This window comes from Embiotoca jacksoni, unplaced genomic scaffold (genome assembly GCF_022577435.1).
Source record: "Embiotoca jacksoni isolate LCO1_2020_lvr unplaced genomic scaffold, fEmbJac1.0.p SCAF_48, whole genome shotgun sequence".
Lineage (NCBI taxonomy): Eukaryota > Metazoa > Chordata > Actinopteri > Embiotocidae > Embiotoca > Embiotoca jacksoni.
The window spans coordinates 2,356,774-2,379,576 of record NW_027185401.1 but is presented as its reverse complement, the minus strand read 5'-3'; the positions used below and the strand labels follow the sequence as shown (position 1 = coordinate 2,379,576).

At 44.6% G+C, this 22,803-nt stretch overlaps 1 protein-coding gene across 1 annotated transcript in view; it reads left to right on the top strand.

Moving 5' to 3' along the window:
• Positions 1–5,490: 5,490 nt before the first annotated feature.
• Positions 5,491–22,803, top strand: part of rasal2 (RAS protein activator like 2) — a 47,260-nt gene continuing 29,947 nt past the window's right edge. Inside the window, 3 exon segments of the mRNA XM_069170000.1 lie at positions 5,491–6,092; positions 20,463–20,590; positions 20,699–20,822. Coding sequence (XP_069026101.1) covers positions 5,675–6,092; positions 20,463–20,590; positions 20,699–20,822 — 670 coding nt within the window. The 5' untranslated portion in view covers positions 5,491–5,674.

The following is a 22,803-nucleotide window of genomic DNA, read 5'->3' as shown; positions in this document are numbered from 1 at the left end:
CTGTACGAATGAGTCCTTGTCAGAGTTCTTCTTCTCTTGTCGATAATTTCGATCCACAAAATGGTGAAGAATCGTCTTCGGAGATGAAACGTAAAGAAATCCACTCCGATACGATGTAAAAACGAGAACCTAAACCGAACTGCAAGCCGCTGGGACACCAAGTCGGAGGGTTTCGGTTATTATCCCTCTGCTTCTAAAAAAACAAACCTCACACATTGGACACCCCGACCCCCCCACTGAGGTTCGTCAGTATTGGACGGGGGATCGTGGGAGTTTCGTCGTCCGCGATCCAATTCGCACGTTCCCACTCGGTGCCCGTCTCCTCCGAGGCTCCACGGTGTGAAACCCAGACCAGACTTTCCGCTCTCCCTTTCTATTTTCTATTCTCGGGAATCAGTTCGACAAACATCGCGCTCGTAAAAAGCCGTAGCGGTTCCCCTTCGCGTGAAGAAAAAAAAACAACAAAAAGAGGTCGTTTCAGGTCCAGACAGATTTATTGACGTGAAATGTGAACGTCAAGCTGCGAGGAAACAACTTTCGCTCAGATAAGACTTAAAAAACAACATTATAAACCTTTAAAAGGATTCCAGCTAAAAAAAAAAAAAAAAAAAAAAAAAATCAGGTACCGTCAGGTCTGCAAAATCCATCACTTAAAGATTTAATTTAATTTAACAACGAAGCCTTTATGGATGATTAAAAAGGTCAGTTAATTAGTTTGTTTTCCAGAATTTGTTTGTCCGTATGTTTAAAGTCCGGCTTATTGGAGTCCGACTTGATCCCGAGTCTGATGACGTTTGGTATTTTACAGACGCTCAACCCAATCAATTAATATAGAAGATAAATCGAAATGTTAATCGACTCGTCGGTTACTCGAGGAACAGAAAGGCCGGAGACTCCAAAAACTCAGTCGACGCCGACGCTCTTTTCCAAACGGGGAGTCTCCACCTGCTGTGGAAGTTCACAGACAAAAAACAACAACAACAACAACCCACTCTGGATTTAGTTTTGTTTCCGCCGGCCCGGCCCGGCCCAGCCCGGCCCGGCCCGCTGTCGGTTACTGGGTTCAGGTTGGTTGCTTCGGGACAATGGAGGCTGATCAGTGGAGGAAATGGAAAGTTTCCTTTCCAGGGCCTCGGTCGTTATCAGGATGAAGGGTGCGCTGAGACAGGATTTCCCTCTGAAACAAAACAAGAGTCCGGCTTCTCCGGACCAAAATACGATCGCCGTCTATTTCAGGACATTTTTCGGGGACATTTTCAGGAAGGGGGGGAAAAAAACCCCACATGGGAGGTTGTTTTATTATTTTTTTTTATTTTTTTTTTTTCAAATTCAGCACTCAAACTTCAGCGTTTGGTACGTTTCCAGTTCAGAAGCAAACATGTATTTCACAAGTGGTTGAAGAGGTTCCTGCAGCCGGCAGGAAGTAGTCGGATGACATCAGAGGGCGTGAACGGCGTGAACGGCGGCTGCAGGTCTGTAACTACAGAGCAGAAGTGGATCGCTGACGGCAAACGGCTGCAGATTAAAGCCGCGGTTGTAAATGATAATTGGATTAGATGATCATCTGCTGTGGTCTGAACTCTGACCATGTGACCGTTGAACACCTCTGCTTGTCTGTCTGTCTGTCTGCCTGTCTGTCTGCTTCAGCAACCAATCACACACCTTTTTTTTTTTCTACCTAAAATCCCAGGTGTCCAAGCTTTTTTTTCAAAGAGGGCCAGATTTGATAGTGAAAATGCTCCTGAACACTTTTTTTTTTTTTTTTAACCATAAAAGTTACACACAAATGCACACATTTTTATTTGCAATGACGCAACATTTGTGACAAATCAAAACAAAAAAACAAAAAAAATCTGCCTTTTCGTTCACATCGAGAGAGTCGGATAAACATAAAGAACAAAACTGGTAAATGTCTTCACCTCAGGTTCATTTTTGACGGGACTTATTGTGAAATGTTTGACGTAAATAATATTTTAAATATTTAAAAAAAAAAATGGTGTGAGTCTGCAGAAGGAACTGAGTTGCGTTTGTTCCTCTTCACGTCTGAACCCCCCCCCCACCCCCTCCGTTGACGTAGCAGTCGCACCTTCAGGTCTGTTTCAGCAGCAGTCGGTCGTGACCTCGGTGACTTCACTTCTGCTAAAAGTTAAAAGTTCATTTCTCACCTTTTGAAAAGCAGAAGTTGAGTCTCAACTCGAGGTCAGTTACAGCAGCTGCCGCGGGGCTTTGGGTCGCGTCCCATGATCTTCATGAATGCCCTTTTTTTTTTTTTCGTTGTGAAGATGCTCAAATTTCCGGGGTTTTTTTGTGTTTTTTTTCCTCCGCACTTTTGTTTTAGGCTTCAACGTTGAGATCGCAGCTTTGACCTCGGCGGTTCGTTTCAGAAGCTGTTGTGGAGCTTTTCCAGCAGCTGGTACTTTTGACTTTCTTTCATTCATTCATTCAAACTTCTTCAACTCCCGTTCGGGATTTTCGTGCCGCTTTCAAACACCCCCCCCCCCCCCCCCCCCCCCCCAAAAAAAAATAAAAAAATTGAACTAAAGCAGCTGCAGGTTCGCTAATCTCGAACTCGCCTTTTTTTTTTTTTTTGGAAAGTCGTGTCGTGCGTCCTCGGATCGGCGAGGCCCCGGTCGTGGGACATTTATCCCGGGATTCCCGAGGGGCCCGCCGCCGTCCCTCCCTCAGCTGGTATCCAGCAGCTGATTTATCGCTCTCTTTATAGCCGCCGGTTATTTTTAGCCGGAGGTCTTCTCCTGAGTTTCCGGCAGGATGGGGACAAAGAGAAGTGGACGAAGCGTCATCGCCGGGATGCTTTTTGTGGTTTTGTGGGTTTTTTTTAAACTCCCCTCTTTGGTCTGCGGCTCCGTTTTCAGAAGCTTGAACTTGCTGCCGTTTCCGCTCGTCCGACGACGCTTTAAAAGAGTTCAAATAAAAGTCCAGTCGGTTTCAGTCGCGGTTCCCTCTTTGTGTTTCCACGCCGAGTCGAGGGACACGAACAAGACCGTCACTCTGGAAGATCTTTACGTTCGGATAAACTCTGGATCGTTTCACGCGGACACCCGACTGCTGCAGTCATCTCATTCGGTCAATCGTTCAAGTTCTTTTTAAAGGGGAAAAACAAAAAGCCAAATATTTGATGTTTTTTTTTGTTTTTGGTCATCAGATGTGATAAAGGGGGTTTTTGAAAGCTGGTCAGACATTTAATGATGTCACCTCGGGGCTCGTCTCCTGACGTTTCATCGTCCAAACAAAGGAGAAAACAGGGTTTGACCGTGAAGAGGAAGTTGTGTGTAAACCGACAGACCTCTCTTCCTCCTCCTCCTCTTCAGAACAAAACTAAAGCTCCAAGGAACTTTTAAGTTACCCCTCAAAGCGCAACCACATTATCGGTTTCGACGAAGCCCGAAAGTGTCCCGTGTCCTCCCGCCGTCGTCCACTTCCTGTTTGCCTCCTCACGCTCTCTCTCTCCTCCCAAGTCGTCCCCCCCCCCCCCTCTCGGTGAGGTTTCCGGAGCAGGAATGTTCGTCACGTCTCCCGTCCGGGCTCAAAGCCAGGAAATGTCTGAGATTCCATGTTTCGGGTCAAAGATTCAGGCGGCGATGCGAGTCCTGCGCCGGGCCCGCGGAGCTCGGCGAACACGTCCGTTGTACAGGAACCAGGACGGATAAATCCCGAGCAGCACGAAATCGATAGAACCTTCTAGTTTACCAGCTGACGGCGAAGCTCCCTACAAAATGAATTCAAATACAGCGTCACGCTTGTGGTGATCTCGGGCCACTTGTGTCACAGACTGTATATATATATATATATATATATATATATATATATATATATATAAATGGATGTCGTAAAAGTGAAGCCAGTCCTGAAGCACCTTAAACGGCAATACCAGTGCCTCCAACAGACTCCCATTTTAAAAAGTATTGAACAACCAAACCGACTAAACCTGATATAAAAGTGGACGTAGCTTCCAGCTCTGAAAAATTAGGCAGCTGCGGAAGTGCCGTTAGGTGCAACACCAGCTATAGCCACTAGAGGTCGATTCCAAAAAAAGGCTCCGGCTCCATTGACTACCATTCAAGTTCTTCAGTGAAATTTCTTTTTTGAGGGGCGCGGCGTCTGTTTGATTGGACCGCCGGGGTCGCCAATCAGATCGTTCACAAACCAAAGGGCGACGTCGCGGCCGGCTGCCCGCTCGGTCCAGATACACAAACATTATCACTCCAAGTAATCCCAAACAATCGCCGTCGGTGTCGTGAGCTGCTTTTCTCGTCACATTCGGTTTCAGTCTTACTCTGATTGGCGCTTTGCTGCGATTAAAGTCCACGTTTGAAAACGTCACGCTTGTTTTGTCTGCCGAGTCATCTTTTTTTTTTTTTTGCACTTAGCTGATTCGATCCAGTGGAACTGAATGTCTAGAATATTTCTCTTGAATTCACGAGTTTTCTCTGGTGTTATACAGTACTCTATGTTCACATTACATTAACCTGTTTATTTTGTTTTTTTCCAACCATTTATAAGTCTCCCCCCCGACCCCATGTTGGCTCGAGGAGGACTTGGCTCCGTCCTTGGCCTCCTCGGCTTAGCCTCCCCAGGTCTTAACTCTGACCTACATGCGGCGTTGGGTTTGGACACCAGGCCGCTTCATTATCTGATAAATGCCGATATGTGGGTCAGTTGGGGCGGCGTTAACCGAGACACAAATCGCCGTCGATGTCCGGTTCACTTTTTTTTTTATAGTCACGGTGAGGAAGAGCAAACGAACCCTGAAACAAATCCTTTTTTTTTTTTATTTATTTTTTATTCTCCCTCATCCCCTCATGTACCTTTGATTCACAATTTTGGAGCTCTTATCCGGTGACAGAGAATCCGACTTACTGAAAGTAAAACTTAATATGTGTTATTTACCTTTTTATGAAGAAACCGACTGAACAGAAAAACAACACAAAAAATATCTGAATCTGAAGACAATATGTTAAAAAAACCAAACATACTTATTTTTTACTGAGGATGTGAGTCGAGTAAAAGGGGCCTCAAATCGCGGGCACATTTTCAGAGCGAGTCTTTACAAAGCTCATCCTCAGAAAGAGGTCATTTCGGCTTCTTGAAATCTGAACGCTCGGCAGTTTTCGAGCTTCGGCCGAAATGCCACTTGAGAAACTCTTGAAAAGAATCCAAACTTTCCATCTAAATCCTGAAAGCGAATCTCGGCGGCCGTCGGCGAACTGGACTCGGGATCACGCGCCTCGCGGTTTGGCGTTGTGATCGGCACGTTTCTCTTGGAAGACGTAGAGGACTTCTGAGAACACGAATCCAGACGGTCGTCGCCAGGCGTCGCTCGATACCGAAACAAAGAATGACTGATGAGGAACGAGAAGGCTGAACTGTGTGCAGTTTCAGACGGGAAACCACAGGTCTGCTGCTCTGAAACCCGATTGGCCGTTCGTCTGCCGTCTGATGCTCGACTTCCTCCCAGGAAGACAAGAAAAAAAGAAAGTCAGCCAGCCTGTCAAGAAAACGGCAAAGTGGCAGCTCCTTTCGGCCTGAAACCCGCCGTCGGAGTAATATGTCCGCGTCGGCGCACGGCTGTCGGCAAACCAGCTGTGTCGGCCATATCGGAGGCCTCCATCTGCTCGCCGCCGCTGCCCGGAGGAAGCCCTGAGTGCGCCGGACCATGAGCGGAAGCGGAGATGCCCCCGAGGGTCCGGCCGGGGGTCCCCGCCGGGCCTTAAACCGCTGGCACCGTTACAGGAAGCCGGCCAAGATGGCCACCCTCGACGTCAAAGTGCAAAACACGGAGCCTCCTCACCTGCGGCTGCTCAGCTTGCCGAGGTTCTTGCAGACCGACAGGAGCGGGGAGCGGTCCCACGGAGGCCAGGCGAGGCCCGGCTCCCTGCGCAGGTTCATCCCCTACCTGCGGTCCCTGTCCGAGCCCGGAGGAGCCGCCGCCGCCGCCGCCGGAGGCCCCCAGAGGACGCCGCTCAGGAAGACGGGATCGGACGTGCCGTCGAGAGCCAACTCCATCAGCACCTTCATCAGCTCGCTGTCCCGGAGGATCAGCGGCGTCCTCAGGGACGAAGAGGAAGAGTCTGGTATGTTTGATTTATATACCCACCCCCCCCACCACCACCACCACCACCTAAAACACGACCCACTCCGCGAAATAACACGAGACACATTCAGAGACGGAAAAGGAGAAGAAGAAATCTGGTAAAACCGCCTCCGTTATGGTTTCCCAGCAGCCTTTGTGTGTGTGTGTGTGTGTGTGTGTGTGTGTGTGTGTGTGTGTGTGTTTGTGTGTGTGTGTGTTTGTGTGTGTGTGTGTGTGTGTGTGTGTGTGTGTGTGTGCACGCGCGCCTCGATTAACGTGCAAACATTCACACACCCACAAACAAACACAACAAAACACAAACACGTCCAGGTCGTCGCATCGTTCAGGTGTTCGGTCTGTAAATATTTTCTTAAACCGAGCAAAGATTATTTCCCCGAGAAAATCCTCCAAAAAAAACCCTCCGGATTAAACGATTATTACGAGATGGGAAACTAATTATCTTTTGAGGTTTTTGACTGTTGGTCAAACAAAACCAAACACTTTCAGGCAGCGACGCGGCTCGAAATGAATTTTTTTTTGGGGGTGCTTTGTCTGCGATTTGGTTGATAAATCATCTGGAGAGGGGTTCCAGGTCAGGGTTTTGGGAGACCGGTTGATTGACAGCAAGCAAAGAAGCAATCTCGGTAGTTTTCGATCACCCTCCGGTGGATCCGATCTAGCGGCAAACCTTTTTTTTTTTTTTTTTTTCCCAGCCATAAAAACTGTTTTCTGAAGGAAAACCTTGAATATCCTTTGTTGTTCTGAAAGAGAGGCCTCCTCCTCTTCCTCCTCCTCCTCCTCCCCCTCCTCCTCGAGAGCTCAAAATCAGCCCTTCAGCTGCTTCACCGAGATGTTCACATTCACGCGGAGAGCGTGTGCGCACTGCGTGTAGCGCTCAGCCGAGCGGACGCATCGAAGGTTAAATTATGCCGATTGCGTTCCCCGCCAGAACATCACGTCGTGTGCAGTTGAGATATTTTGAAGCCGCGATAATGAAACGTGTGTTTTCATGCAGAAATCACAGCAGCGGCGACTTTCAATATTCCTCCCGTTTTTAATTCCGTTTCACCACCGACTGGGACTTCGTCGCGCGTCGGTCCGCGCGGCCTCACGTTTTTTTTAATAATACTCCAAAAGAGTTCAGGAATTGCAAAATCTGCGATCAGAATTCACCAGCAGGTCATTTATAACCCAGCAGAGAAAGAAAGGAAACGTCATTCATTTTTGTTGGCACGGCAGAATATTTTGGCAGCGGTTGATCTGAAAATGGATCCACATCAATAAATGTACCTATCGTGTTGGATAAAAGGCAATAAACAGCCGATTAGAGTCCACCGGGAGTATAGAAGCGAACAAATATATGTAAATTTGAGTTACGCGGGCTTAGGCATAAAGATATTTGTGACATTCTCAGTAATTTTATAGTTTATATTTCCGTCTGGAAAATTAATTTGTGATTCTGTAGCTTCAATATCTGATATTTAGAGCCGTGTTATTGTTCCACCCTCCGAGTGTACAAACAGGTGATTGAAGCACATCGAAGCTGTGGTGGTTCTTAGTCTTGGTCAGGTTTTTTTAAAAAAAATGTTTTTTTAGAGAAACCTGCAAACACAGAATTATTTTTGGTCGATTTGAAGATAAGGTTTTTCTACATCCTGCTGAGACATAACGTCCTTTAATCCTCGATATGCTCTTGAAGCGATACTACGGTGACCTTGTAATTGTCTCAATGTGTCTATTAAAATTCAAGTCTGTAGTGAGATTTTTGTTTTGCTAACTTTTAATCATTGTTTTTTTTTTTTTTTTTCAGTTTTATCTTTGTTGTTGTTCGATGCACTTTTTACTTTACTGTACGGGATTGAAATCCCCCCTGGAAATATGGTGGTTTAAATGTTTTGTGTCATTTTAGGAACATATTTTGTTGTTTTTCTGAGTCAGTGAGAGCAAGTGGGTGTAAGTGGCCTCAGTATGGAGCCTTGGGGAACTCCGCATGTCCCTTTTTTTTTTTTTTTTTTTTTTACCAACCGACGCACAAAAAAGAAAGTCCCCGCCCTTTAAGTGGGACTCAAACCTAGTTTTCTCGTCGATATCATAACATGTTGTCGACAACTTTGTCGAGCGAAGCACTGAAATCCATTAATATCAATTCAGACGCCGTTTCAGTTGATGTCATTGAAGAAGAGCTTTTTCTCAGTGCCGCAGTCCGGCGGAAATCCTCACTGGAAGACGTCAAACATATATTAAAAAAAATAAAATATATATATATACGTTAAACTCTATCTCATCCGTCGTCCACACAAGAAAAAAAAACCGAACTTTAGGTGTCTTCCCTCCTCCCACTGAGTCCGACCTCTGTGATGGTGGATTAAAAAACGGGGATGGGGAGGAGCTCGAGGAGGAGGAGGTGGACGAGGACGAAGAGGAGGAGGAGGAGGAGGATGTAGAAAAAAAAAAAAAAAGATTTTGTTTAAACATTTTGAGCCAGTGGTTTATGGGGGAACATAGGGTCATAAGGTTGAAGGGGCGGGTTTGCATGGAAGATCACAGGCAGATCAGGAAACCTAGTTTCATTTGGAAAAGCACAAAAACGTAAAAAACAAAAACAAAAAAACCTTTCGAAGCTTCCTGCTAGATTTGAATCAACTCGGACCGACGCTGAAGCCTCGTTTTTACTTCGTGAGAAACGCTTCAAAACAGAACAATGGATTCGACCTCACTCGGTCTGGTTGCCTGCACGCTGTTCGTATTAATAGGTGATTTGGAAGTGCAGCGCCCACAATGCACTGGGGGATTTTGGAAAGTATGCCGAATTAGCTATTTGCGGTTCCTGCTCGGGGTTTACCCACAGATGTACAGACGAGTTTCAGGGGATTATCTGGATACCGAAGAAAACTTAAAAACATGGAAAAATTCAAACAAGTTCTGCATACAGAGCTTTTTTTTTTTTTTTTTCTTCTATGATCTCTAAGCAGATTTATGGTCGTTTGTAGACAAATATAACCTCGGAAAGTCTGTCCTGCTGGCCAGATATTATCAAATGAATATGATCACGTGTTTTTTTAAAGCCATTTATCCAATAAAAGCACCCAACTTTTTTCTGGTTCCAGCTTCATTACACGTGCGAATTTACAAAAGAAAAATGCACATTATTAAAAACAGAACTGCACCAGTTTCTTTTTCTTGAAAATGTTTTCTTATACCTTTAAAAATTATTTTAAAGCTGTTTTTCTTTCAGTTCCTCAGTCTGAGAATTGATAGTTGTGAAACAAACAGGAACCGATTTCTGCGAGGAGAATTTTTATCATTTCAAATGCTTCGGCAAATAAAAAAATACCGAACTGCTTTTCTCTGATTTACATAATTTTACTGTAATCGGACAACAACTTTGCACGTTTCATTCTGCAGAGTCAGCAGTGTGTGACGTACTCGGTAGAGTGTTTTTAAAATACAGTGCAGTGACTTCTGTACAGTGTGACAGTTGTTGGAAATGTGTGTCAGTGTGAACAGAAACTGCTGTAAACGGACATAGTATGAAAGTTTCCAGGAGGCCCAGAGCATGCTGGGTGATTTAAAAAAAAAAAACCAACAAAAAAAAACAAAAAAAACCACAGAGCTCTCACTTCTCTCCACACACACACACACACACACACACACACACACACACACACACACACACACACAGGTCTGATTCACCCTCCTGCTCTCACACGAAGTTTCCATGTGAAAATGAAGAGCTTTTGCTAAGTGGAGGCTAATTAAACTGTGTGTGTGTGTGTGTGTGTGTGTGTGTGTGCGCGCCTCGCTGGCTCTGGGCATCCTGGCAGAAACCCTGTTAATCTGAGGTGTGTGTGTGTGTGTGTGTGTGTGTGAGTGAGAGCATTTTTACACGTCTTTAAGAGGACAATTTTGCATCCACATTTACATTTTGTCTGGTTGTCCCTTTGAAACGCACCATCAAAACTGCGTAACGATTCGCACCTGGGTTTTAGGTTGCCGTCGGTTACAGTCTCTTTGGAAGTGTTAGGACATGTGCGACATGTTAGAAATCAAAAGTAGTTCAGTGAAAAGCTGCTCGTGGAAAAAAAAGAGAAGCTCAGCTGGTAAATTGAAGGTGGTCGGGGGGGGAGGGGGGGATTGTTGGTTTTGGAAAGTTACAGAAATGTTCGGACACAGAAGCCCAGTGTCCGACATCATGGGGAAGCTTGTGGGGCGGGGGGGGTGGGGGGGGGGGGGCCTCGTGGGAACGTCTTTTCTTTTTCTTTATGTTTTATAGTGGCAGCTGGCAAGACGGCTTTTTAAATTTTTTTTTTTTTAGTTTGCATCAGCGCCACCTTCTGACAGGAGCAACGCATTACAAGCAGTCGTGCTCGTTAAAGGTAACGGGGTCGCGTGACATCACGGTTAGCGCTTTTCGAGCGTCGCGGCGGCGTCGTCGGACGTCTCAGGAATGCACCGCGTCATCGAGGGTCCTCACAACGATAGAAGAACCAATTCGTGTGTGTGTGTGTGTGTGTGTGTGTGTGTGTGTGTGTGTGTGTGTGTGTGTGTGTGTGTCCGTGTCCTCCTTTTGTATGCAGATTGCCCCGCCACAATAAAAGCCCGCACAGTCACAAAAGGGAAGCTCATTAACCTTTCAGAGCTCTGGCCAGCGGCGGTGGGAAAGCGACCCCTCTTCTTCCCTCCGCCCCCCGTGCTTTTTTTTTTTCAGGGCAGCTGATCAGAAACGCCTCGAACAACTTTTATGAAACGAGTTCAACACGTGTCAGAACGTCCAGAGAGTTTTTTTTTTCTCCATTCGTTCATCAGATGGCGGTCGTCTTATCTCCTCCTCTGGTGTCTCGATGAGTCCAGACGTCACGTGGATGCCGCCGTCGCTCCGTATAGCAGACTGTATATAAAAATGGACGTAGTCTCCGGGTCTGAAAAGTAAAGCCTGGTTTGATTGACACGCCGGGGGAGAGGGGAGGGGGGGGTGCGGTCAGGGTTTTTCGTGCAAATATGGTCACTTCTGGTTCTAAAAAGCATCAGCTGGCGAAAAAAAAACAACAAAAAAAACATCGTTGTTGTTGGAATTATTATTATTTTTGTTGTTCTTTTGGTGAAAATCGGCAAAAACATCCTCCAGCCCCCCCACCCCCACCCCCTCCCACTTCCACCACGCAGTCTGCTGTCATGATTGACACTTGAGGGAGTCTGCTTTGTAGATGCGAATGCGGGAGAGTCCCGCTGAGGTCAGCGCGTTTAAATATTAAACAAGAGTCCCCGTCGCTTCGGGCTGAACGACAAAAGAGCCGCAAGTCGCCGCGCAGCGCTCCGGACGTAGGTCGAGATAAAACATCGACCTGTCGCGGAGTCATTTCCCACAAACCGATAACTAACCGGAGCGGCAGCATAAACCATCTGAAGGAGCGAAAGATTGGGGAAAAAAAAAAAAAATACCAGTGAATAATTTAACAGATTTTTGTTGTTGTTGTTTTTTTTCTAACACAAGCCATCAGAAAGCAGCCAATAAAACCTGAATAAGGAAATCTCAGTGAAACTGAACTGCAGCTTCACAGCTGCTGATTTTCAGCAGCCGAATTTCGTTTCGGGAAACAAACGACTCGAGTTTAAATGTCTTAAAAAAAAAATAAAAAAAATAAAACACGACCTTGAGAGCAGCTGGAATTTGTGCCAAAGTCGTCCCGTTAAGTGGCGTGCGGCGCTGCGACCGAGAATAGCGTTGATGTTTCTGTGTGGCTGAGCTGAGTGCAGCGTCTGTCCTCTCCAGAGAGCTTCGCTCGCCCGAGCGGAGCTGCAGCCGTCACTCGGGGAAAAAATAAAAAAAAGACTCGCCTGCCGACACAAATTTATTCTTCCCGTAAAACGAGAGCGCAGTTAGAGAGCAAAACTTCACAGGTTTAAAAAAGAAAAAAAAAAAGAGGGCGGCGGCGGCGGTGGCGGCGAACACTTCCTGTTTTTGATTCTTTCATTTGGGAAGTTTAATTTGACAGTTTATGTCCTAAAAAAAAAGAAGCTCATGTTTAGCTGCAAAATTTCAGCTCATATATTATATGTAATTTTTTTTATAATTTCTTGCAAGTAATGATTTTTTAAATTTTTTTTTATTGATTATCGGTCAATTAATCTGCTAACTAGTTTCTCAGTTAATCCGATTTTATGGTAAAATGTCAAGAAATAATTAAAAACATCTAAACACAGTCTGAGCTGAGCCCCTAACAAAAAAAAAACAAAAAAAATTCACTCAAAAAAAAAGAAGAAAATTTGAAAATAAATTGGCACATTTGAGAATCTAAGACTTGTTTTATATTTTTGGCTTAAAAAAATAAAAAAATAAAAAATAAAAGTGTTTCCTGTTGTAACGGCTGCAGACTCGTCGTGCAACAGTGAGTCGCGTTTTCTGACAAACGCTTCATCGTTTCAAGGCGGGAGGTAATAACGCTTCTGACAGACGGTTTCCCAGCAGAGATACTGGCGGACGAAACAGAAGCTCGACTCTTTAAAAAAAATAAATAAATAAAACTGTTTCTCTGTCGGGGTCCAATCTGTTAATTGCAGTAATTTCCTCCGTCAGACAAAAGCTCCTCTTCAGCCCGTTTCACACCTCGGTCGGAGCTGATGGCGGCTGTTAAACCCTGAAGACGTGTCACCGCCGACCATTTTTTATTTATTTTTTATTTTACTTTTACACTCTAAAAAATAAAAAATAAAAATCTATTTTTTAGTTTGCGTCTCGGTCACATTTCCTGAAGAACCGTGTTTAACTGTCGGTGTATTTAATTCGCCAAAGTAAACGTTTATTTGCTGAATCGTCATATTGAACGATGTCACGTTTAAGCGGTGCGCTTCGTGATATTGGTCAGACTTTGCTAATTATTTTATTTACGATGCGGTTATTCTAAATCTGTTCAATTTCAATGTTTTTTTTTTCCTGTTTTCTCAAACCACAAACCAAAGTTAAGATATTTATCTCTAAAAAAATCAGATATTTAAAGGTGCTTTTAGCGAATTGAATGTCGGTATCGTGTCAGGATGAGCTCAACTTGTAACAAGAGCAGGTCTCGACCGGGATTAAGGCTGGGCTGTGGTAACGTAATGCTCTGAGGGCTTTTAATTTGAAATGGGAGCTTTTATTTTGAAACTGACACAGGAAGTTTGAGATGCTTCCTCCTTTAAATGCTCCTCGACACTGGTTTGCATTTATGGCTTCTGGTTGTCACCTTAAACATGAAATATCTCCGCGCCGTGCAGCTGCACCCGTTGTTGTTGTTGTTGTAGTACTGAAGTCTACTGAATATTTGTACGTTGGGAATGGAACTTGGAAAATAAAAACAACACAGTTTATAGTTTAGAAGTTTATAACAACTGACGTCAAGAAAACGTAACATTAACAACTGCGTCACCTGGTGGGACCAAAAACTTTAAAGTGAAATGTCCTGAAAGCGACGTTACCGGTGAAAACGCACCATCGGCAGGTCCAGTAAAACCTTTTTTATTTTACTCCCAAAACAAATCGCAGCTTTTCTCTGAACTGCTCGATATGACGAGAGAAAGGGAGAGGAAACGGCAGGAAGATCAGGACGGCGCCTCCTCCGGGCTGACGAGCAGGAGGTGTTTGTTCTCTGAATGTTTGCTTTGTTTTAATGAGTTGTTAGAAAAAAAGAAAAAGAAAAAAACTCGTCTTTATTTCCTGTCTTGTTTCAATCAGACGGCCCGGGCTCGATCTGTTCATATTTGTGACAGACAAACAGTTCAAAGCTCCCCTTACTGCTGTGTGTGTGTGTGTGTGTGTGTGTGTGTGTGTGTGTGTGTGTGTGTGTGTGTTTGTTATCTACAGCCCGGGTCGGTCTCAGCGACACACCCCTCTCTGTTCTGACTGGTTTCACCCCCCACCCCCACCCACTCCTCCACCCCCTCCACCCCACTCCTTTTTTTTTTCCTGCTGAATGGTCCCATCTTGATAAAGCAGTGATGTGATGTTGCCGCGCTGCGATTGGACGACAGCTGCTGTGTTTACGGATCGCTATGACGACCAGACCTGCCCTGCTGCAGAGGGGAATATACAGGTCGACAGACAAAGCGGCCTCTGTTGGTGTGTGTGTGTGTGTGTGTGTGTGTGTGTGTGTGTGTGTGTGTGTGTGTGTGTGTGTGTGTGTGTGTGTGTGTGCAGGCGTGCGTGCATGCACTTCATCTTTGTGAGAACCGGTTAACCCTTCGGTAGCACGGGGTTTTAACGGCGTCTCTCCCTTTTGTCAAAGTCCCGGCGACCTTCGACCTTTTTAACCGTCCAAATCAAATCAGCTCCTCCTCGAGTCCAAGTGAACATTTCCGCCACGTTTTGAACAAGTTCAAGAGATAAGAGGCGGGCGGACGGAGGAGACGCGACAACGTGAAAACAGAATTACTACTAAAACGATTCTATCAGCTGTTTATTCGTAGCTTTAACGGTCAATAACGGCAGCAACTGAAGCTTTTTTGTTTGTTTGTTTGTTTGTTTTCTTTTTCTTAGTTCCTCAGCGAGCGCTAATAAAAAAAACCCTGACAGTTTGTCCTGCTGCCTGCGGGTTGGCGGTTCAGCGTCGTGTTCATCGGTTCGGTTCGGTCCGTGCGAAAGCGCCGATCGTGGAAAAAAAAAAAAAAATACTCGCGTGAGCGTCTTGAGTCGCGAAAAACCCCAAAAAAGATTCAAGAGAATCCCGATTATAGTTCAAGTAAACGTAAACAGCAGCGCGAACACTGTGTGTGTGTGTGTGTGTGTGTGTGTGTGTGTGTGTGTGTGTGTGTGTGTGTGTGTGTGTGTGTGTGTGGACAGGTGCTCGACTCTCCCAGCTCTCAGACATTCCCAGTGGAGGTTTGGCCGGAGTCGAGTTTCTCTTCACACCAACACACAACAACAACAACAACGCCTGAGACACACACACACACACACACACACACACACACACACACACACACACACACACACACACACACACACACACACACACACACACACACACACACACACACACACACACACACACACACACACACACACACGGTGTTTTAATCCACCAGTGGAAAACACGGCTCCTCTTCCACCTCCTCCTGACCTCTCGTAGCTGCGCTGCCCGGCTCGCGGGCACCTCGGCGGCGTCGGCGTATCTGGAATGGGAGATTTAATCAGGCGTCTCTCCATCAGCAAGTCGCTCGCAATCAGACACGCCTCGACGGCGACGTGTGAGAGTCCGTCGGACCATCACGCGACGAGAGATAAACTTCATTTGCTGATGAAGACGGTGAGATTTAGTCGAAAGCTCTGTAAAAGTCGTGAGTTAAGATGATTAAGGATTAATTTGTTTTTTGCGATTTAGTTTTTTTTTTTTTAATCGGCTTTGGAAATACTTGTTTGATACCAAACTCAAAGTCCACCGGGAGCTTTCAGACAGGTTTGGGGATCAGTTGTTAAGGAGACGGTTCATTTTGGAAAAGAAATTCAAATTTAGTTGAGATTTTAAGTCGTTTTTTTTGGTGTTTTTTTTTTTAGAGTGAACATTTTAGGGCCACCAGACTCCTTTACAGTTTTGACGTATTGTGAGTGACGCGTACGTACGACACGGAGTTCAATCGCACAAAGCAACAAAAGAAAATGGCAAAAGTGTTTTCGTGTAAAATATCCACCTGCAAACATTTCTGCGCCGTTATAAAAATGGTCAGTGGTTCATCAGTGGGTTTTTGTCTTGGTTGTGTTGTTGTAGTGTTTCAGTATAATAATGCCACCAGAAGTAAAGTTGAAGAATCAGCAAAAAAAAAAAAAAAAAAAAAAAAAATGTAAAGCCCATTCATTCAAAAATTAGCTACGCAGGAAACTTATAAATAAATTATAAAGATGGTTTCACTGCATGACGGGCAAAAAACCCCTTTTGGGCTTCTGAGTGGATGAACATTTTGTATTTAATGAAACTGGAAGTCTGTGTAGCTTCTTTTAATGTTTAAATGACAAGATTTCCAAATGGAGCTTTTGTATTGGATTGCTGCTTTTTGTTGGATTTTTTTAGTTTTTTTCTTCTCAAAACAAGGACAAAAGTGATGAATGGGACTCGTTTTTTTTTGTCTCGGCTGTTTCTTGATGTTCTTTCACGACTTCGGCAGTTTGAGTCCTTTTGCGAGCTCCCGTCCGGAGCTCTTTTGGAGTTTTTTTGGTTTTTTTTTTTTTTGCGTGATGCCCGGGTTGAAAGCAGGTACGAGGTGTTACGTAAGGCCAGCAGCAGCAGCAGCAGCAGCAGCTGCCGCCGCCGGTGGCGTTGTGCATCCACGTGTCTCATCAGCGGCAGCAGACCCGGGATCAGCTCATTATAGCCGAGTCGTAGGCCGTCGCCGCTCGGAGACAGAACAGGGGAAAAAAAAACGGCCAATTAGTCGTCTTCTTCTTCTTCTTCTTCTTCTTCTTCTTCTTCGTCGTCTTCGGTCGCTGCTCTTTCACTCAGCAGCTCCGAAGCAGGTGCGAGTTCCCTTCGTGTCTCCCGGGGTTTTTTCTTTTCTGAGCCACTGAGCCTCTCTCGCGGGTGATTTAGTATGCAGCCAGAAATAGGCCTCTGAAAACATAGATGCTCAGCTGCTTTTTTTTTTCTTTTTTTTTTCTGCACAAACACCGCTTCGTCCTTCATCTCGTTCATCAACGAAAAAAAAACCTGCACGTTATTCTTCAGCTTCTGCGACCAAACGAGACTCCCGTGTTTTTTTTCTTTCTTTTTTTCCCCCTCCACCCTGCTCCTGAGGGTTTCCTGTACAACCCACTACTCCTGATTCTATATTTAGTATGAGAGTTGTTGGCACTTCGACCAAAGAGGGAGTTTTCTTTGCATTTTTGTTTTGTTTTTGTTTATCACATCATTTTTGTCAACAGAATCTGCAATATTATTGAGAACAGAAAGGTACTTAAAAGTTGACAACCGTGAATTTCTTAGCTGAATACGCTGAAATAACAATAAAAGACAAAAGGCAAAGTGTTGGAACAAAAGCGAATAAACTGCTCAACCTTTTTGTGTCATACTTTGGAAAAATTACAGAGAAGTTTACGACCTTGTTTTATCTCAGCCCTTCAAAATAAAACTCCAAAATCTGCTGTGTAGGGGATTTTTTTTTTTTGCAGGTTTATAGAGCGTGTACCTCTCCGAGTCCATATCGCAGCATCTTAAATGAGGGTGAATAACAGGGTTATATAAACAATGTAGTGCTGAATTAAGCATGTGTCCCGCTTTTCTGCTTTTTCAGTTGCTCTCTGCAAAAGCACATTTACACTGTAAAAGTTTAGCGGTTTGTTTTACTTCCAAGATTCTATAATTCCTCCTAAAAAATTTGTCAGTTTATTTATTTTCAGCCTTTTAGTTCTTTATAGGGCTGTGACTAAGAAATATTTTCCTTTTCAATTATTATCTAGCTATGATATTTTTAATTGACTGATAAATTGTTTGTCAAGAAATCGCAAAAAAAGAATTGCAGTTTAGAAATTTAAAAATTCCAAGGTGACGTCTTCTAATCTCTTTTTAACTGTATTTACAGTAATTAATAAATTAAAATAAATGTGTTTTTAGCTGGATTTCTGGTTTCTGCTTCACTCGGGGCTAAAACGGCAGATTTCCAACGGGAGTTCTGCATTGGGATCTTTCGGCAACGAGACAGTTAAAATATAAATGTTTATAATTAATGTTGTAGAACAAAATGTGAAATAATTTAGCTTGTTATAGACTTTACGTTACAGTTTTAATATGAATTAGTTTGGGAATAAGGTTGTAGTGATCTGACGCCTCAAAATGTTTCCCACTTTAACTGTAACCATTACCACACTAAAGTGTGATGATCACATTTTCTGATCATCTGCATCCTCGACATCAATAAAAAAAAAACTAAAAAAAAAACGGAGCGTCCGTCCTTTATTGATTATAATCCCTTCATATCCGTCATGGTTTTTTTTTTCTTGTTTTTTTTTCTAAATTACGTGTAAACAATCACATCAGGAGCTCTTTGCAGGCAGATCGAAGCAAATGGCTGCATTTACACTGCAATCAGATCCCCATCATAATCAATTAGACTCATTGTGTGTGTGTGTTTTTGAGTGTGTGGAGTGTGTTTTTGAGTGTGTGTGGAGTGTTTACCCGGCCAGACAAACGCTGAGTGATCCCGGCACAATCGGGCCCAGTGAAAGCACCGTCTGTTTACCCGTCCTGCCCGGCGAGACGGAGGCACACAAACAGACGTGGCTTTTGTTCAACACTTAACACTGATGTACTTTCTTGTACACACACACACACACACACACACACACACACACACACACACACACACACACACACACACACACACACACAGGCAGCTCACTGTGAGGCAGTTTGACACCTTTTAAATGGGAAAATTCAGACTCCGGGAAACACAGGACGGATTTATGTGAAATTTACTGCAAATCGACGAGTATGCAGTTATTAAATATTAAGCTGTTTCTTTAAAGGTTTGTTTAAAGACCTTTGAGGGCAGCGAGCAGGACTCATTAACGGTAATATAATATTTCTCTCTGATCTCAATAGCTGGTAGTAAATTTGACATTTTCTGATTATTTTATAGAAGGATTAACCCCCCCCCCCCAAAAAAAAAAAAAATAACAACCAGTAAGCGTTAATGCTCCAATTGTTCCAAACGGCGTACTTGTGTACTAACGCTCACTATTTTGGAGTACATAAGTGTCAAATACCAGGATGATACTCTCATAATGGTCCAAAACAAGAAGTGTGGAACGCCGGGACACTTTTCAACCCCAAACGGTCGCCATCTTGGCTACGTAGAGGAAAGGGGGCGGGGCCACCGACCGTCCGTCGTATAGGATTTCTCAAATTAAAGGCCTCCAGAGGAAGCTGCAGCTCGTTCCTAAGCGACCACACGAAAGTGTTTATTTTTCCACTAACTGCTGCTGGACAGAAGAAAATCAAGTGTGTTTATTTGAGTGTGTTAAACAGAGGGTGCAAAAAAAACAAAAAAACATGTTGATTTCTGGGTAAAAATAATTTAAAGCTGCAGATATTTTTTGGCAGGTGGCGTGTACTTCCCTCGGTGTACTAACCGGTCATGTGGAACACGGCACGAGTTTCCTGATATAAAATCACACGTATTCTGGAATCAAAGCGCCATTTATTACATTTTGATTGTTCCCCGTTTTAAATTAAAATTTCTACTCATGTCAGATTTTCTCTCTGAGTTCAAGTATTTGTTGTTCCTGCCACAAATGTTCTTCTCATTCTGAAAACAGACAGTAAAAGGTGATGAAAACAAAAACAAACAAAAGCAGGAATGATTCACCGCACGGGTGACGGACTCTGCCGGATCACATTTTAATCTGGAGCCGACCTGAGTGCAGCCGAAGTGCCCCCCCCCCCCACACACACACACACACTTAACTCACAGTGACGTGACCTCTGACCTCTGCTGAGTCTGCTCCCGCTCTGTGTGATGGTGTCAGCTGAGATCAGACATCACTTTCATTTTTAATAGCCCCCCCCTCTCCCTCCCACTTCACCTCCCCTTCCTTCCTCCCTGGTGCTGCTGCCTCCTCCTCCTCCTCATCATCCTCCTCTGATGGAGGGAGGAGCAGCTGATCAGCGGAGGGAAGTTTAGGTGCACGGCGCCCTCTGCAGGTGCAGCCTGAACTCTGCAAGCTGTAGCTCAAGGCTGGTTCATATGACACCCTCCCGCCACACCCACCCACACACACCGCCCCCCTGCTGAGCCGACCGCTGGCTCCCTGTCCCATGACTCCTGTCTGAGGCCGGTCAGCTGACGGCGATCTTCTCTCATGAACCTTTTTTTTTTTTTTTTGATGTTCATAGTGTTATTAGTTTTATTTTCTTTAGAGCTGCACAGACACAAAGAAGTAGAAAGAAAGTCCCTCGGATCCCGTACAAATGCAGGCGTCTTTATCAAAGCGGTGCTGTTCAGGAACACATTTGCATTTGATGAAATTATAATCAAATGATGTGGCTGGCTGTGAAACTGATAGTTCAGACTCGTCTCCGGGTGGAAGGACGTTAAACTGCAGAAACCGGCTGCTCTATTTTAAATGAATGTAGTTTTTCTACAGTATTTTTTTCAGATGTCACTTTGATTTTGCTGATGGAGACACGGAGAATGTTTATTAAAAAAAAAAAAAAAATTATACCTTTGTTGAGTTTGTCCAGGTCCAAAATCTGTTTCTTAAAATAACATCTTTCCGTGAGAGTCATTTGTAAATTTTGTCTTTTCTCATGAACACCATGTCTCTCTTGTACTTCTTGTAAAATCTTTGATATTTGACTCGATTTTCTTAAACAAATACACTTTTTTCTTTTGTGTGTTTCCTTCGTCTCAGATGTTAAAGGTCCTCCGGCTCACCAGTTCTCCTGCGGTCAGAGTCCGTACACCGAGAGCGGCGCCTGGGAAAGGAAGTTCTGCATCCTCACCGACAGCCAGCTCATCCTGCTCAACAAGGACGACGAGGTCCGAACCAACGGCGCCGACAAGTAGAGACCACCGTCCTGCAGAGACCGTGTCACTCACACTGTAACCTCTCCCTCCCTCCCTCCTTTCCTCCCTCCCTCCCTCCAGACTGCAGGTGAAGGTCAGAGCAGCCCCACGGACTCAACGAAGGCCCGCAGCCTCCGCCGGACCGTCAGCGTCCCCTCGGAGGGACAGTTCCCCGAGTTCCAGGCAGAGGGCGCCGTTCTGCTAGGTAAGGAGCTGACTTGAACACAGGGTTGCCGTGACAACACACAGTTGTTGGTGCTACGGCGGCTGGGGGAACCAGGATGTGGAAGATTAGAGCGCAGCGGAGCTCAGTGGCGTTACGTAACACCGCTGGAGCTCTGCGTGTGCGTTTAAAGCATTATGTCCTCACAGAGGTAGAAAAGCATGCGCGTGCAGCTCTGCTCAAAAGCTGAAATGTCCATGTGAAGATTAAAGTTGCTCTGCAGCTTTGTTTTGGGTGAATTCGTGGAACATCCTGGAGTTTGAGGCAATCGTGTTCCAGCCAGAGGGAATGTTTTTCAGGGGATTTATCAGAGTGGGAATCTGTTTCAGCTACAATCTTTTTTTTATTTTTTTATTTTTTTTTAAGTTCGGTACCCGTGTAGTGATTGTTTTTCAGTTCAGGAATTTTACATTATTTCTATCTGTGGCTTTCTCCTGACGTGTTTCTCCGCTGCTGATTTTTTTAAATTAATTTGTGTGCAGATTTTTGCTCAGTAACATCAGATATATACAAATGACATTCTTTACTTTAATAAAAAAAAAAAAAAAAAAAGATTATTTCTAGATTATTCATGACATTCGGCGCTTTTAAGACGACGTCTTCATCAAACCGTGAAAAAAAACGCTGTTCTCGTCTGTAGCGAAACGATAAACAATAGACGATCAACAAAAATATGATATTTAATTGCTTCAAATACTCGTTGACAGAAATGTTTTTTTATTGACTCCACCGACAATAAATGATTCTGTAGCCACCGGGTTGACGGAAAGAAGAGGAGTTTTTAAATTAATTTATTGGTTAAGATTATTCAGGACCCCGTGAGGGCGGGTAGTCGTTGCCGCGGCAACCGCATGTTGTGGTGTGTTGTTAGCATTGACTGTATGTAAAAGTGGACATAGTGTCTGGCTCTGGAAAATGAGGCCGATGCGGCCTTAAGCTGCAGTACCACAGAGTGCCACTAGAGGTCAGACCCCCCCCCCCCCAAAAAAAAAAAAAAAAAAACCCCTCAGAGTCCCATTCAACTCGTCCCATCAAATTTTAAGTCAATAAGTTTTATTAGTTTTCTAAAAAAAAATAAGAATAATCGTCTTTCCTCTCCGTGCTGTCTTTGTAAACACTTAATGTTTTTATGTCTCTGACCTTTGTTAACCTCTGCCCGCTCCGCCCCCGTCGCTGCAGCTTTTAACCGACTGTAATTTAAATTGCGGTGAAGTTTCCCAGAGTGGAAAAACAGTGTGTTCACCTCAGGCAGCAGTTTTGGACACCACAGTTCAGTCCGACTCAGCGTCCACCAGGCAGGTGGATTTCTTTTCTTTTTCTCTCTCTCTCTCTCTCTCTCTCTCTCTCTCTCTCTCTCCGCTGTGTCATAATGAGGCGTTCGGGTGCAGCCTGTAATTTTTGTTGGTCTGTGTGGGAACGTCTTGCTCTGCCCCTCTGGGAATGTCCTGGGAGCACAAAGCGTCCAGTGTCCGTCCGTCCATCTGAAGGAGCTGGGCCGACCCCGCTGACCCCTGTGGGACGCCTTGAGGGGGAGGGGGGGGGATTCCTACCCTGGTGCTGCTGGGGGCCTGGACCTTTTTTTTTTTTTTTTTTTTTTTACGTGACTGAACCGAGGTCTGGGACTCGGCCGAGTGTGTCAGGAGACAACATGCGGAAAGCAAAAAAAAAAATAAAATAAAAAAGGCTCTTCAGACTTCAGATGAGTTTATTGATCAGTTTGAGGACCGATAGAAAAACCATCCGGCTCATTCAGCCACAGAGAAGCTCATTCATTCACTGACCCCCTTAATCCCCCCCCTTGTCACCCACCACCCACCGGCCCGTGGGAGGGGCGGTGGGGAGGTGGGGGTTATTTATATGATAATCTGCCCAGTCTGCCTACACAAACAGGCCTCTAACAACCAGTTTAAACTGGGTCTATATTGTGATGATACTGTGTTTGTGCTGGGACTAAATCACATTT